We start from the raw sequence: 15243 nt of genomic DNA, 5'->3' as shown, positions 1-15243 counted from the left end.
AAGGGGGCCTGATAGCACATTGCAGATTTCAGTCTTGGAGGATTTAAATAACTTATTAGACAAAGACGCAAAAACTCAACCCCTTGTTCGCACTCAATGGCCTGACACCATCCCCCCCCCCCCCCCCCCCCGCCGCGATACACACATGCCTCTTGTCATGCTAACGTGCTGATTTACACTTAACATTCACACAATACTGTGTAAGATGATACTTCTTATTGCGCCCCAAACGATGAATCGGGTGGTTTGAAATCCACTGCTACTGGCACAGGGTGGAGGACCGGTTAGCACGTTGGCCTCACAGTGCAGAGGTGCAGGGTTCAATTCCAGCTCCGGCCTTCTTATGTGGAGTTTGCATGTTCTCCCCGTGCCTGCGTGGGTTTTTCTCCGGGTACTCCGGTTTCCTCCCACATTGCAAAAACATGCATGGCAAGCTAATGGAACACTCTAAAACACAGGTGTCAAAGTCAAGGCCCCTGGGCCAGATCTGGCCCACCACAGCATTTTATGTGGCCCACGAAAGCAAATCAAGCATGTCAAGTTCCATGAACCAAAAGTGTCATATGTAATCCATAATAACATATGATATTGCAAACATTTTCTCATTACCAAACCCCTTATTACATTTAAACAAGTCATTATTCTTGACTTCTGATTTTAAAACAAGTTATCCATCAATTTATGCCATGTATGGAATATGGGGAGGTGATTAAACATTTATATGATTTCAAAAAAATTCACCATCATAACGGACCTCCAAGGGAAATCGTAACTCCAATGTGGCCCGCAACAAAAAATGAGTTTGACACCCCTGCTCTAAATCTCCCAAGGCGTGATTGAGAGCGCGAATGGCGGTTCGTGTATGTGTTCCCTGCGATTGACTGGCAACCAGTTCAGGGTGTCCCTCGCCTACTGCCCAAAGACAGCTGGGAGAGGCTCCAGCACGCCCGAGACCCTTGTGAAGATAAGCAGATTAGAAAATGGATGGATGGATTTCCTTCCATTTTGAAGGTCTATCATCCATTATGTTCAGTCGACTGCCTTTTTCTAGAGGTTCCTGTCATTCACTGTGTTTGCGACCTTCTTCTCTTCAACAGTGTACTTATCCTTCGCTCTGCTGGAAGATGTTTTTTTTTCTCCGCTCAGTCGCCGCGGCAACGTCTTGTGTGCCGGCGCGCTTGTCAATCAGCGGATTTCCGAGCCGACGCTACCAACGATCGAGCCGACAAACCATTCAGAAGCAGGCGCGCAAGAGCCATTTACGTCACGCGTCCCTCTCTCGCGCTTTCTCACCCCTTGAATGTCAGACAGCCCACCCACTCATGCGCCAAACGGGCAAAGAGTGAAAGGGAAATGTTGCACTCACAAGACTTATTCCGTTTTATTAAGAGGGTCGTCAGAAAGAAAATGAAGCGGGGAAAAGCACACTGACGTCATCCTTCCTTTAAAGAATGCTACCACTCAATTGTATAGATGTGTATGTCATCTTTTTTTTTTAGACATTATTAGGCTTTAGCACCATCTTGTGGCATTGTGAAGCATTATAAACAGAGCATAAAAACTGCAAGTAGGTGAATTTTTCATTGACTAGCCAAGAGTAGGTTCCATGTATAAAAAAATCAAAGCAGCTAGGCTAACTGTTAGCTTATCCCGTAATTACAATATGATCGCGAAATCTGATCATTTTTCCTGTGGCCGACTCTTTTGTGAGACACAAACAGACAAAACAAAACCGTTGCTCCTCGAAATCTGTTCGGCAACAGCGCAAGCAAGCTTCAAAGTCTCGTCCAATTTCACAACCCAATCTTCCATCTGCGGCTTGGCTTATCACTACTGACCACACATCGCAATTCGTCAATATCGAACGAGTTTAACGTTTACAATAGGCGATCGCAACCATTTTCCCCAGCAGATCGTGATGGGGAAAATGACTCTTCACACAAACCGCACAACAGGAAAAACTCTTTTTGAGGCATTGCAACAATCAAGCCATTGCTGACTTTGGCTTTGAAGCAAGATGGCAATGCTCAAATTTGCCCTGATTATTGTTTGTGTGTGTACCCCGCTTAAAATTCCTGTCACATTCTGTGTCGCCAGGGGAATGGATGAAAAAGCATCCAAAAAAAAGGCAAGTTTGGCAGCACCGAAGTTGATGTGACTGTGTGGAGCGATTGGCACAAGAGTGAAGCTAGCAGCTTTTCATTGCTTCCACAAAGGCTGAAGTCTAATCATCGCCAAAACACACACATCCATACACCGGACTTGTCTTCCATGTATGGACTCGCCATTCAAGCCAATGTTAGGAGGACAGCGGGAGGTGCGCAGAAGCGATTGAACGTGCTGTGTCAGGCTCCCGTGATGAGTAGTGGAGTGCTGACGGAGGACAGGGTGAGGGGTGGCGTTACGTTGGAAGGGCGGATGAGGAGAACAGAGGAAAGAGGAGTAAGGGGGAGGAGGTTTCCTCTTCAGGGATGGCTGCAGCTGCTCGCACCTCAACACCCCCACAAGGCCCCATTAAAGGTCTCCAAGCTGTAATTCATTTTCGCGAATCAGGAATGCCTCGCTTGGACATTACTTCTTTTTTTACCTTCACAGGAATATACGGTAGATTTGATGGCAGCTAACAAATGTTGAGAAAATGAACTTTCTCTCTGCGTCTATTGTGTACTGTAGGCCAGCGCTCCCCACTCATCATTGACAATTGGTGCTGGCTTTCACAGAGACTGAAAAAAAAAAAAGAAAGGAAAAGGTGTCAAAGTCAAGGCCCGGGGGCCAGATCCGGCCCGCCACATCATCTTATGTGGCCCGCCAAAGCAATTCATGTGTAAACTTCCACGATCATTGCTAAAGTCTGTCGCGAAATGTCAAATTGTGAAGGTCTGATAAATAACGTTGACATTTTGCAATCATTTTTTACCCTGTTCACACTCACTTGAACAATAATCGAACAAAGAACAAACAAATAGCAGTTTTTTAAAGACGTGTCAGGTTCGATGAAGGCTGGAGTGACAGTCGAAACTGTCAGCTCGGTAAGAGTTTTTCCCTTCACCAAAATAGACAATTGTCTGGAAAAAATGAAACGTTCAACCTAATTGAACAAACACACTGACTTGAATGTTTACAAAACTAGTTAATCCATCAATTTATTGGTGTACAAGTAAAATTACGATGATTGATTCCGTAAACATTTATCCGGTTTCACTGTCATAACGGCCCTCCGAGGGAAGACGTGACTCCAAAGTGGCCGGCGACAAAAATTTGTTTGACACCCTTTAGCTCCACGCTGGGCTGTTCGAGTCATGTTTTGCGTGGAAAGCGTCTGTGCCGCAAAAAAAAAAAAAAGAGTAGGGGACCACTGCTGTGGCACGCAACGTACAGAAAGAAGCGCACGGAGCTGACTGTTGCATTATGCAGTGCGAGATGAGAGCATGCACATGGCGTGCATAGGTGCCGAAATCTCTTTGGTTTTACTGGTCAGTGGAAACTGAGCAAGACAGATCCACAGAGGCAGGACAATCAAAGGGGTGGCGAAAGAAGAGAATATAAGTCAAAGGTCAAAGGAGCCACGGAGCCCATCCGCGCTAACTACACCTCGGATTGATTACCGATCACAGGGCGACAGCGAATGAGGTATTGAGACGGAATCAACCCCCATGGCAGCTGCAAGATAGCCAGCTATGTGAACCATTGCGCTACCAATAGCCGCGTCCAACTGTGCTTTGCAAGCGCGAGTGTAAGTGTCCGCGCGTGTGCGGAGGCGTGCATTCACACCATCGGATGACGTGCATCATCGACTGCAATGAGGAAAAAGGTCGCAGAGTGATGTGGTATGGATGAGGGCAGTTCTATTTGTTCCAAGGCAATCCTTTCAAGTAGCTGCCTCCCCCAAGCATATAAATATACAAACACGGTGTCCACTTGATCCCCCCCCACCCCCATCTGCTGCTTCTCCACCCACACAGCAACAGGACTAGAGGGTGCTTAAAAAAACAACCATACATCCTATACTTCTTTTTTTTGTCGTCCTCCTATACGCCGTCACTTTTAACCCCCCCATCCCCCTAACTCGAGCGCTCGTGTGTTTCACATGGCGTCCTCACTAAATCAGATCACGCCTCCTTTCAATAAATTACCAAGCGGGTGGCGGAAGAGGAAGAGAGACAAGGATGGAGATGTAAATGGGGGGGGCGAGAGAAGCGTCGGCATGTATCAGTGTCACACAGCAGTTAGAGGGCGTGATACATGACCTGGGAACGGGCCAGAACAGAGACTTAAATCACACACACACACACACACACACACACACACACACACACACACACACACACACACACACACACACACACACACACACACACACACACACACACACACACACACACACACACACACACACACACACACACACACACACGTGGACGAGTAAAGTTGCACGCTCGGGCACCGCATTAGTCGCTTTCACGCTCCACGGCGGCAACATGGAGCATTCATACACGCACAGGTACATATCACGGAAAAGCGTTTCTCTCCGCAGTCACAGTCGTCAAGTATCGAAGTGTACCGGGAGCTCAAAGGACTTCGTATTTTAAACCCGTTGAGGAACAGCGGTCACTACAGTGGACAACTTATTAGGTTATCATTATTTGTGCATGGAAGGGTTAAAGGCATGACAAAATTCAGTTTCATGTTAAACCTTTTTATTTATTTTTATAGCTAACCAGATGTGAATATTCCGCCATAGTTTGAGCAAAGTTTCTCAAGCCTAACGGATAACAACGTGAGTGTACCTACATGGCCTTCTTTCCTTGATTGGTTGTTTTTCCTTGGGCGTGATGTTTTTTTGTTTTTTTTTCATGTAAGCAGTGCTAAAAATCAGCTTTGCATGATCAGGATTCTGGAGCCGATCACTTATCAACAAGTTTTAAAAAACCCATACGATCAGAAGATGGACCAACGTGTTTATTTACTGGATAGTCGAACCCCGCTATGCATTTAGGACTGGAACCGGAACCGCCGCCGCGAACAGCCCAAATTTGCCTTTAAGTGATGCCTACTGAAATGTATTGAAGGGGGAAAAAAGATTTAAACCCTAAAAATTCTCCCCAAAGCACTGATAAACATTTAATGCATGGAAATTTGTATATAATTATTTATCTTTTTTTAATGCATAAAAAAATTGCAACCCCCCACCCCTCTTAATTCACTTGACATTATTTCCGGTGTGAAATTCTTTTTGAAATGGGAACAAGTCAGTTGTTTTTACAAAATAGACTGTGTCTACCTTTAGTAGGAAAACGGTGCAATTTATGATGTGTGGAGAAAGGATGTAAAAAAAAAAAAAAATCTCTGTCGATTTAACTCTGCTAGAAGAGCGTGTGGAATTAAATCAAAGATGAGATGCATAATTTGGAATCCTTTGTTGTAACTCTCCGTTTTCCTCCTCTGATCCTCTTTTAATCTTCACCACTTTTTAATCCGCCTCATTATTTCACCCGTGTGTGTGTGTGTGTGTGTGTGTGTGTGTGTGTGTGTGTGTGTGTGTGTATTTTAATTAGGAAAAAAATTATTATGACACTTCTGCACACTAAGCCCAACAAGATGGCACAACATTGCTGGTTGGCATGCTATTAAGAAGTCAAATGTTATTCATCCACACTCTTATTTACCCACAGACACACCCACGCGCGTCCACGCGTTAATACAACTGCTTCATTTTTGGACAAACACGTGCGTTTGGAGGCACCCCGTTGTTCACATGAGCGTTCTATCCAGTCCAACCCTCACCACATAGACGGATGAGGATTGCACACACGCACACGTGCACACACGCCCTCCACGCAGTTGAATAATGCATTCAGCATTGCCGGTAAGCGTGCATTAGCATAAGGAGCATGACTGCGTGCAGGAAAGCTGACGCGACACCGGAAGGAATAACAACACACTGAGCGCCTGTCAGTGTCAACAACTGCACACAGGAGGGACGCGAGCCTTCTTGTTCCTGTTTTGTAACACTGGAGTGATGATGTAACCGATATAAGACAAGAAAACCTGCTCCTACTTCAAATGCCACAAAGGCACGGAGAAGCCTTTTTCCCGATCAGGGGCCATTTTTGTTTTGAAAGTTCATCTGAAGGCCTGACGAATTTCCATCCCTGCTTATGCGCATCTGGTTGCGTTCTTAAAAGCCCCCCAAATAGTTGGCATCCTTTTACTAACCAATCATGATGGCTGCATTCTGGTTTATCTTCTGTCATAATGCGATGATGCTTCACCCATTGAATTGTTATTGATTTTAGACGTTGGAGTGAAAAGTGGAGACGCAGTGAGAAGTCAGCTTTCACTCGGTCGACCAATGCGGGAATGGCAATTTGTCACGATTGAGTTTCCCACCACAACATTCAAGTTGCAGTCGTCATATTTGGTGATTAAAAGTGACAATTTAATTGTCAGCATTTGGTTACAACATAAGAAAAAGATAATGATATTCACACTATTATTAATAGAGAAAGGTTACGATTAAACAGAGTTCCCACGGGTCCTTAAAGTTCATAAAAATCCATTTTAAAAAACAAGTTCTTAATTGTCCTTAATTTTCAGGGTAAGCTTCTAAAATCAATAAAAATCCATAAAAATTAACCAGTGGTGTTCATTTCATTTTTCTGTCATTTTACGCACCCTTCCAAATTATAGTTTTGTCGTAAAATGCGCCTGGCACCCTTCCCCTCAAACCCCGCTGTCAGGCTACATGCCTTCCTGGTTCCCGCTCTGCTTTTCCCGCCATCTCCGATCAGTTCTGATGATGATCACGTGATCACTTCGGGTCATTTCAGGCCAATTTGACATCCAGTATGTCAAATAAAGGGTTAGCTGATTTAGCCCCTAAAAATAAAGATGTGCCCTTCCTTTGGCAGCAATGATTTGAACACCAGCTCAGTCATATGTGGCTTTCTGTTCATTAAGTCCACCGTGAATCCCCCGCCGAATGGAGAAAAAGTCCTTAAAAAGGGCTCAATTGGTCCTCAAAAGTCCTTAAAAGGTCCATAAATAAAAAGCAAGTGGAAGAGTGGAAACCCTGTAATAGATACATTTGAATCAATCATATTTGGATGTATTTCGATTTGCTTTCAATCATAACTTGCCAAGAAGCAGATGCAGACACAATACAGACGAAATAAACGTAACAGTATGTAGTTATAGTTTGCTTTCTACTAATCGTCCCCTTAATATATGTTACAGCTCCGAAAAGGGAGAGCTGTAGGGTTGTTTTTTTAAAACGTACACTTTATTCATGATTTTAACAGTCTCAACAAATACAGGGGCGTCTCTCTCGACGACCGCTCCCTCGTTCTGCTCGAGAGACGTTCAAGGACCGCCCCCGAAAAAAACATAAATTAACGATTACCTCAAAGACACCAAGAAAAGCGAAAATAATGCACCAAAACAGAAAAATCAAGCAAGGAAATCACAAAATAATTTCTAGGTGGGGGGTTTGGGGTTGTGAACACACAACAAAGGAATAAATAACAAACAATTCTGAGACAGTCCAGTCGCCTACATACAATTGAAATGTCATATACAGTATACAGTATTGCTTGTTATCTTTCTTAGTTGTTGCTGCTGTAGCTTCCTACGTGTTATTTAAAGTCTCACATCCCAATCAAATCCCCCCAAAGTATCTTCAATAGTCACATTTGGATCTTATATGGTTAGAAAGGTATCGACCTGAGGTCCACTTTTTTCCCCTTCTGATTACGATATGGGTTTCTGTCATAATGAGTACAACAGTTTTCTAAATATTTGTGTACAGTTGTACACGAGACAGTGTGTTACACCACCCTCCCCTTTTTAAAGTCCCAAAATACATTGACATGTACACACTCCTCTTTAATCTTATCAATAATTCACCATGCAGGCGCGGGTGACGTAGGGTGCGGGGATATAAGAGCTGAATGGAAGGAGGAGACGTGTGTGTTTGGTTGAGGTTGATTAAAAAAAAAAAAAGGGGGCAACCCCCACAATCGTGTGTGCGGCTCTTCCGCTTGCTTTTGTCCAATGAATGTAAATGTTGCAGCAGCCGGTCAAAGAGATGAAGGAGTAGGAGGCAGACAAAGACAATGATGGAGAGAGTAGTACAGACCCCTCCTCCCGTATACACATCAGACACACTTCGCATGTGGGCTTGTGTACACACAGAGACACAAGTAAACACTACAGGGAACATTTTCAACAAGAATGAAGGAGGGATTTCTGTTACCTATGGAGGAAAAACCCCCAAAACAAAACATGATGGCCCATTCAGCTCAGCTCTGCTACCGCCCACTCTGGTAAACAAAAAAAAAAATCAAGTTTTCTGTTTAAAACAAACAAAAAACTAAATGAACGTCAAGTCTGTGCTGCATTCGGGGAATCAGTTCATGAAGGTGTGTGTGAGTGGACGACATTCAGACACCCAAAGTGGGAAAGTGTCCCTCGTGAGGGATGAAAAAGTGGGACTCGAAGTGGGACACACACAGACGCTGTCAATCACACTCACCAGCTAAGAACCAAAGGAGCACTGCTGCACGACTTCAAACTGTGCCACAGACTTGATAGTAACTCACTTTTAGGACATTTGACCAGAAGTTACTAGATATGTAAGCTCAATGAAATCTTCTCAACGCTACATCAATTAAATTCAGGAAATATCTGCATCTTTTTTGATACTTTACACCAGGGGTCTCCAACTCGAAGCCCGGGGGACCATTTGCAGCCCCTACTTGACATCTAACTTGAATGTCAGTGAGTGCGGTCGCCACATTTTTGGCCATGTTGTTGTCCTGGATTGTTATAACTGGTCAGATGTTCATTATTTGTCTGATTAAATCAGACAGATAATGAACATCTGACTTGTTACAACGATGTAGCAGGTCAAAGTCAGTAACTGAAATTTAATGACGTGAGCAATAAGAAGGGGCCGACACCTACTATTGGTACGAGGTGTTCACTTCTTTGTTAAAACCTGGGCTTGAGTCAGTAGCACATTTGGCTGGCCGCTGAGTGTATTTGTATTCACTGCTACACACGTTAAAGTGGTGCAAAGAGTGGCTGGTTGGAGGCTAATTCCCTTCTACGGTCATTTTGAAACAGGATTTCACTCATGTGTTGTCCTTTTAAGATGATATGAGGAGGACAGCGGATTACGCCAGTGTGTGTGTGTGTGTGTGTGTGTGTGTGTGGTCACACTGAGATTCTAAACATGTCAACAAAACAGACACAATACTTCACACGATGAGCTGCAGGATTTCTACAAAACGGGTAGACTAGAACCTCCAACATCTTTCCCCAATGCAATAAATGGAAATGCCATTAATCCGTTCTAGCTTCTTTAAAAAAAAAGCCCAAAAAACCCAACACTTTTGTAATTATTGTTTTTAACCCTTTCAGCTTTAAAGCGAACGAAAGGAACCACTTCCATTTACCATGAAATGAATCGGCTGGGTTCACGCCCACAACGGCGAAAACTATCCATTTCTAACTGTACGTATCTGTGAAAATACCAAAACAAAATATAGGCTGCTCGAATAGATAGCCCCAAGACTCATTTCTCCTCGCCCTGTTGTAAAACTGTCACCTACAAACTAAAACTTTATTTATACTTTATGTCACACCAGACGCTGACCCCAATCATGACTTCATTATCTGAATCTCTGTGTTAAAGGCACCGAACGTGGGATCACTGTGTAACAGAAGCTTAACAAATAGACGGCGATGAAAACAAAACCTCCTCGGTGAAGCTAAGCTTGAGGGTGTGTTATGTTTGGTATACGAGAGGGGGGGGGGGCATGAAATGATGGTCAAGAGTAAAGCGAGAGGGAGAGGAAAGTGAGTTGCTCACTTTCCATCAGTGGTGATCAATATCAGTGTCTGACAGCACAGTGCTCCAGCCTTTACCGTAAATTATGTCGGAGCCTCTCAATCACTCCCATAACAAACACACTGTATACACACACACACACACACACACACACACACACACACACACACGTATATGCACATCAACAGTAAATGCACCAGAAAATGACTCCGTAGTCGCCAAATAAGCATTGGTGTCACATATTTGACTCCTTGGTGAATGCTAAAAGCAATTGCATTAAAAAACAAAAACAAAAAAAAAAACGACTGACTTGACACTTTCGATTGCGCCCAGCAGCCGTGTGCCGGACAAGGAAGCAAGGGAGAATTTATAACGGCATCTAAGTGCAGACAGACGAGAACAACTCACTGATTGAGCTCCATATCCAAGGTGAACTTCCTGCCAAAAGCCTCCACTTGAAAGCTGGCCTGGGCCACGTGGTTCACCTGAAAGAGGACACGCAAGAAAGGACGGATCACTTACAGCTATGAGCATCTTCACGGATCAGAGGGCACGTAATGACATGCACGCATTAGACAAATGGACACGGATGGATGGCCGCAGCCTGTCGCCGGCGACGAAATGGCTGCTTATTAAGACATCAACTCGTCTAATTTGCGGCTGGTGCTGAAAATTATGCAAATGTTGGAGTTTTCTGCCATGTTTTGTGTACTGACATGTGAGAGCAACGTGATGTAAGGAGACAAACAAACAAAAAAAAAGGCATTCAAAGATTCATAGTGTATGCTTGCCATTATTTCAATGTTATGTTGTAAGGGTTGAGACACATTATGTATAATTATTCATCTAATAATAATTTGGAATTTTTTTTTCCAGTAACCTTTTTTTTTTTGTTAATTGTGTATTGTTTTCGATTGAAATGACACAAAAGTACCAAAAGGTGGCAAATGACTTCATCGGCACGAAGGTTTCTTGCAGAAATCAAAAAGAGATGGACTCAAATGTATGACACCAATCACAAGAGATCCAATTCAAAGTCCTCATAAATCGGTCAACCCACCTCAGAGACCGACATGGAACAAAAACAGGAAGATAATGGTGATAACAATCATGGTTGAACACAAGAAAAGCTTCACCCATCATAACTGGCCTTGAAACACTCACTGGACAAAAGTAGGGCACCCCAATATTTTCTTCGCTTTTTTTTTTTTTAATGAGCTCTCTTACTTCATACCAACTTCTATTCTCATGTTGTTGTTCTTCTCATCAACCACATTGTACCATTCGATATATTCAGAAAAAGTGAAAAGAAGTCTTGTGACGTTTCTCGCGGTGTGACAGTTCGACGTCCAAAATTTGTACAACATGCAAGACAGACGTCTAAATTTGACAAGCTTGAAAGTGTTCGTCTGGGGTGGCGCTGTAATGCCACGTCGGCAGGCTATGAAAAATGACGGCCTACAAATCATCTCCAGACTATACATTTTTTCGGTCTATAACACGGATGTGCATCACTGCGGCCGCATGAGTGTAATTGATTTCACTGGAGGGCACAGATGGTGCATGCGGCTTCATTCATTCATTCATTCATCCCACACCCCTCAGGGTCAATGAGAACCCACCAACACTCATTCCGCTCGTCCGTCGCCTTCTTTCCACCCTTATGCCGCGGGCTAGTCAACGTGAATGCTCCAGGACCGCAAGGGAATGGGGGAAGTGGTTTGGGGGGTAGGGGAGGGGGTCCATTTGGGGAGGTGCCCCTTGTGCTCTCCCAAGGGTGACCTCACAGCACAATTTCCCCAAGGAGTAGAAGCCTCTCTTGTTTGCTCTGCTCGATGCATGTAAGGGTGGGTAAAATGTATATACAGTGGTACCTCTACTTACGCAATTAATTAGTTCTGGAAGAAATTTCTTCACTAGGAAATTTTGTCAGTAGAGACGCGTTTTCCATGTAAATGTGCTAATCCGTTCCAAGCCACCCAACATTCAGACATAAATGTTTCCTAAAGCATAAAAATTCATCAAAATATATAACATATACATGTTACAAATAGATTTTGGCACAATAAATGAGAGTTGTGAATAATGTAAAAAACAAAGAGTAAAGAATAAAAATGATGGTCTTTTAACTTTTAACTGCGTCATCAGGGTTTTTTTTTTTTTTTTTTTTTTGCCCTCTTTAGTCCATGTTCTCTCTCAGAAGTGGGTTTTGTAAAGAACTGATCCAAGGACGTTGCTTTTGTCGGCTATTAACAATCTTTCGAAAATGTCCAAGGCAAACATCAGCAAAGTGAGCGATCGCTCGACTGGTGAACACTTTTTTTCTGGGTGATTCCCATTTACGTAAAACTATCGGAATGCCTCGTGGTCCGAGTGGCAAATGACGAGGAGGCTGCATCGACGCATATCTATCTATTTCTCTATCTGCACACATCGACACATTCGGTAGAGGTCCCTCTTAGCCAATGAGATGCCAGGAAGATGCTCGGTAATAGCAAATGGCAGAGCAGGCAGAATAGCTATAAGCATGTTGCGTTCAGGAAACTCGGGAGTTGGAAGAGCAGCCCATACTGTATATTTATTTACCTTTCGTAACAAGAGGCAATATTTTCCTGTTGAGACGTTTCGTAATTTGAAAAATTCGTATGAATAGACGTTCGTAAATAGAGGTACTGTACTCTGATCTAATTTCCGACATGAAATGTCTGACGCAATGAGATATGAAATAATTGTATTCTGTGTACACTCACAGCAAGCAAATACGCACACAGGCTAGTTTCATTTACGGGCTTTGTTTTTGCACCAAACAGAACTTTTTGCTACTCTTCTGTTGGTGGTGTTGATGTTTGCGTCTGAGATTTAAAAATAGTCCAGAGAGTCTATAAATAACATCCGGCATGTGTAACATTCTTTCAAATCCACTGGACAGGTTTGTTTTTAGACTTGTGGCGCTAAAAACAGCCAAATACGTGATCAAACTGTCTTCATGTGACGCCGCAGATGAGTGCCAACTCTCCTGGGGCTTTGTGAACATCTCTTACAATCATCACTAATCTATTTTATAGTCAATTTTGGTATAAATGGAATCCACGTGAAATAAGGGGGACAAAGTCCACCTGGCAATTGTCTGCCTTTCAGAGCTGTAACAGCGGCAGTATGGGATGCCTGCGCGTATGGCGTAGTAAGAATAACAGCAACAACAACAACAACAACAATTAATAATAATAATAATAATATTTTTGATGTAATGGCACATTTCAAAGTCAAAACACATTAAAAATCAAATAAATATTAATGGAAAACAAATAAAAGGCTAGACAAAATGATTCACACCTGACACTTTTCCTCACCCTGTTTAGTAAATTTGCTTCGGAGGGAGTCATAGAATTGTTATTTCGCTGCCATTTTCTTGTCTGAGGTGTTAAAGAGACAAAGGGTTCAATGATTGTGACCACTTGTAGCCCCCTACGCTCTCTGAGCCCCGCACAAGCCCACATGACAGGTTTGAATTACGCGAACTGATGTTTTGTTTGAAATGGGCCCCTCACACACGCCGCATCTCTATGAGTTGCCGTTAGATCGGTCATGATGGTGACTGCAGCAAATTGCTTGTTGTGAACTCATCACGTGCTTTTTCAAGTGTTCCTCACTCGGTTTTGTCTATGCAGCAATAGCCATGGGGGACGTTACTTTTTATACATCGATTCCATAAGGTGCAGAGTAAGGAGCCATGTCGATGGTTCTCAGTCAGTTCTGTTTCTTTCTTTTTTTTACTGTACTTAATTCCCCATTTTCAGGCATTATTTGTGTAAAAGGAATGTCATATTAGTTCTTCCAGTTCAGCGTGAGTATCAACACCACATCGGAGTTGTGTAGAATTGTCCGTTTCTACTTTAACAGCCAGCGGGTGAGGAAAATGCACGTCATTCATTGCGAGGACTTGAAGAAAAATATCTTGAACGTGTCCTTATTCAACTCTCAATTGAAGCCCTGATTCAGTTCACTGCGAACAGGATGCCTGATGTATTTGCATGTCCAGGAATTGTGACGCCCCTAGCGGACAAGAGGTTCAATAGCAACTTGTGGCATTTGTATGCATGTGGAAGTTGGCGAATGTCATCGTTTTCTGAGGCTGATTTTTTTTGTAATAAGACTGAATCGTCAGCATCATCCTCCATCGTTGCTATCAGATGTGCATGTGGGGAATGAAAATCATGCATGTTCTAAATTCATAAATATCTCATTTCATAGAATTGATTATTAATGATTATGACTGATGATGATTTGGTTCATCACCCCCCCCCCCACCTAATGATTATCTAAACATGAAAATACATGTTTCCCCTGCAGGCAGTCACGAGCACAACATTGCCACGTTCAGATGTTTTGTTGATATTTTTCTCACGTGCTTCGAGAGGACTAGAGGGGGTTGCGGACAAATAAACAAGAGCCACTTCATCCAACAGCACCACCGATGCGCGGCGTGTACCTGCGTGGGTCCGGGGCTCCCCCTGACGCGGGTGCTGAGCTCCTGCTCGCCGATCATGCTGTGGTTGTGTCTGCTGTAGAGCAACCGCACGGGCACCGTGTCCTCCTTCTTCTTGTCCAGCCAGCCGCCTCCTTTACGCGGCGTTTGGACGCTCGACGAAGCGTCACCTGCACCGGGGAAGGGAAAGAGAAGAACACCCATTTTATTGTTGTGGAGTGTGTGTGTGTGTGGGGGGGGGGGGGGGGACAAAAAGACACATCCACCACCGTATTCAAATGCCCCGTTGCTCTTATTTACCAATTCTGTGAAAACATGGAACCGTAATAGGCTGAAGCGGAATATAAATAAATAAAAGAACGCTATTTAAATCGTGATACTACTAATAATATGATGATGGATTACCACGAAGGGAATGGGGGTTGCTCTGGTGACCGACGTGCATCAATCCACAGACGCACAAAAGGGAAATCCACCAAGGTGCGCGCAGCATCATCATCATCTTCGCGACGTGTTTGGATGGGAACGGCAAAACAATGCGGTAATCCACGAGGGGGCTTCGCTAGGGGACGATGGGGCCGTGGCTGCTGGTGTGCTTCATGCAGTGCCTGTGATCGGAGGCCATCGGGGGTCCGGACGAGACTGAACGCCGAGCGCGTCTGAGCACACAGAGTCGCGGCGGTTCTTTAGCGGCGAGGAGGAGGCGTTGTATGGGATGGGGTGGGGAATTGTGGAGGAGCGGTGGAGGGGGTCGAGAGGAGAGGCGGGGACACAGAGAGGTAGGACAGGGGACACCTCCTTAAAATGTGTACATCAATATCCAGCGGATCGCTGCAGAGAAGCCTCATGTATAAACATGAGCAAGAAAAGGGGTGGAGGCATGGAGGGATGCTGCGGCCCTCCG

General features: G+C 44.0%; 1 protein-coding gene across 3 annotated transcripts in view; it reads right to left on the bottom strand.

Moving 5' to 3' along the window:
• Positions 1 to 15218, bottom strand: part of adam22 (ADAM metallopeptidase domain 22) — a 55952-nt gene extending 40734 nt beyond the window's left edge. For all 3 annotated transcript variants that reach the window (XM_086113729.1, XM_086113727.1, XM_086113728.1), the window contains exons 1-3: positions 14745 to 15218; positions 14343 to 14509; positions 10262 to 10338 (exon numbers count right to left, since the gene is read on the bottom strand). In XM_086113729.1, coding sequence (XP_085969855.1) covers positions 10262 to 10338; positions 14343 to 14509; positions 14745 to 14841 — 341 coding nt within the window. In that variant the 5' untranslated portion in view covers positions 14842 to 15218. The remainder of the gene's footprint in view (positions 1 to 10261; positions 10339 to 14342; positions 14510 to 14744) is intronic.
• Between the last annotated feature and the right edge of the window lie 25 nt (positions 15219 to 15243).

This window comes from Hippocampus guttulatus, chromosome 6 (assembly GCF_054856545.1).
Source record: "Hippocampus guttulatus isolate MCC_2025c chromosome 6, RoL_Hgut_1.0, whole genome shotgun sequence".
NCBI classification, from domain to species: domain Eukaryota; kingdom Metazoa; phylum Chordata; class Actinopteri; order Syngnathiformes; family Syngnathidae; genus Hippocampus; species Hippocampus guttulatus.
The sequence above is the reverse complement of the archived record's forward strand: the minus strand, read 5'-3'. Positions and strand labels throughout refer to the sequence as shown.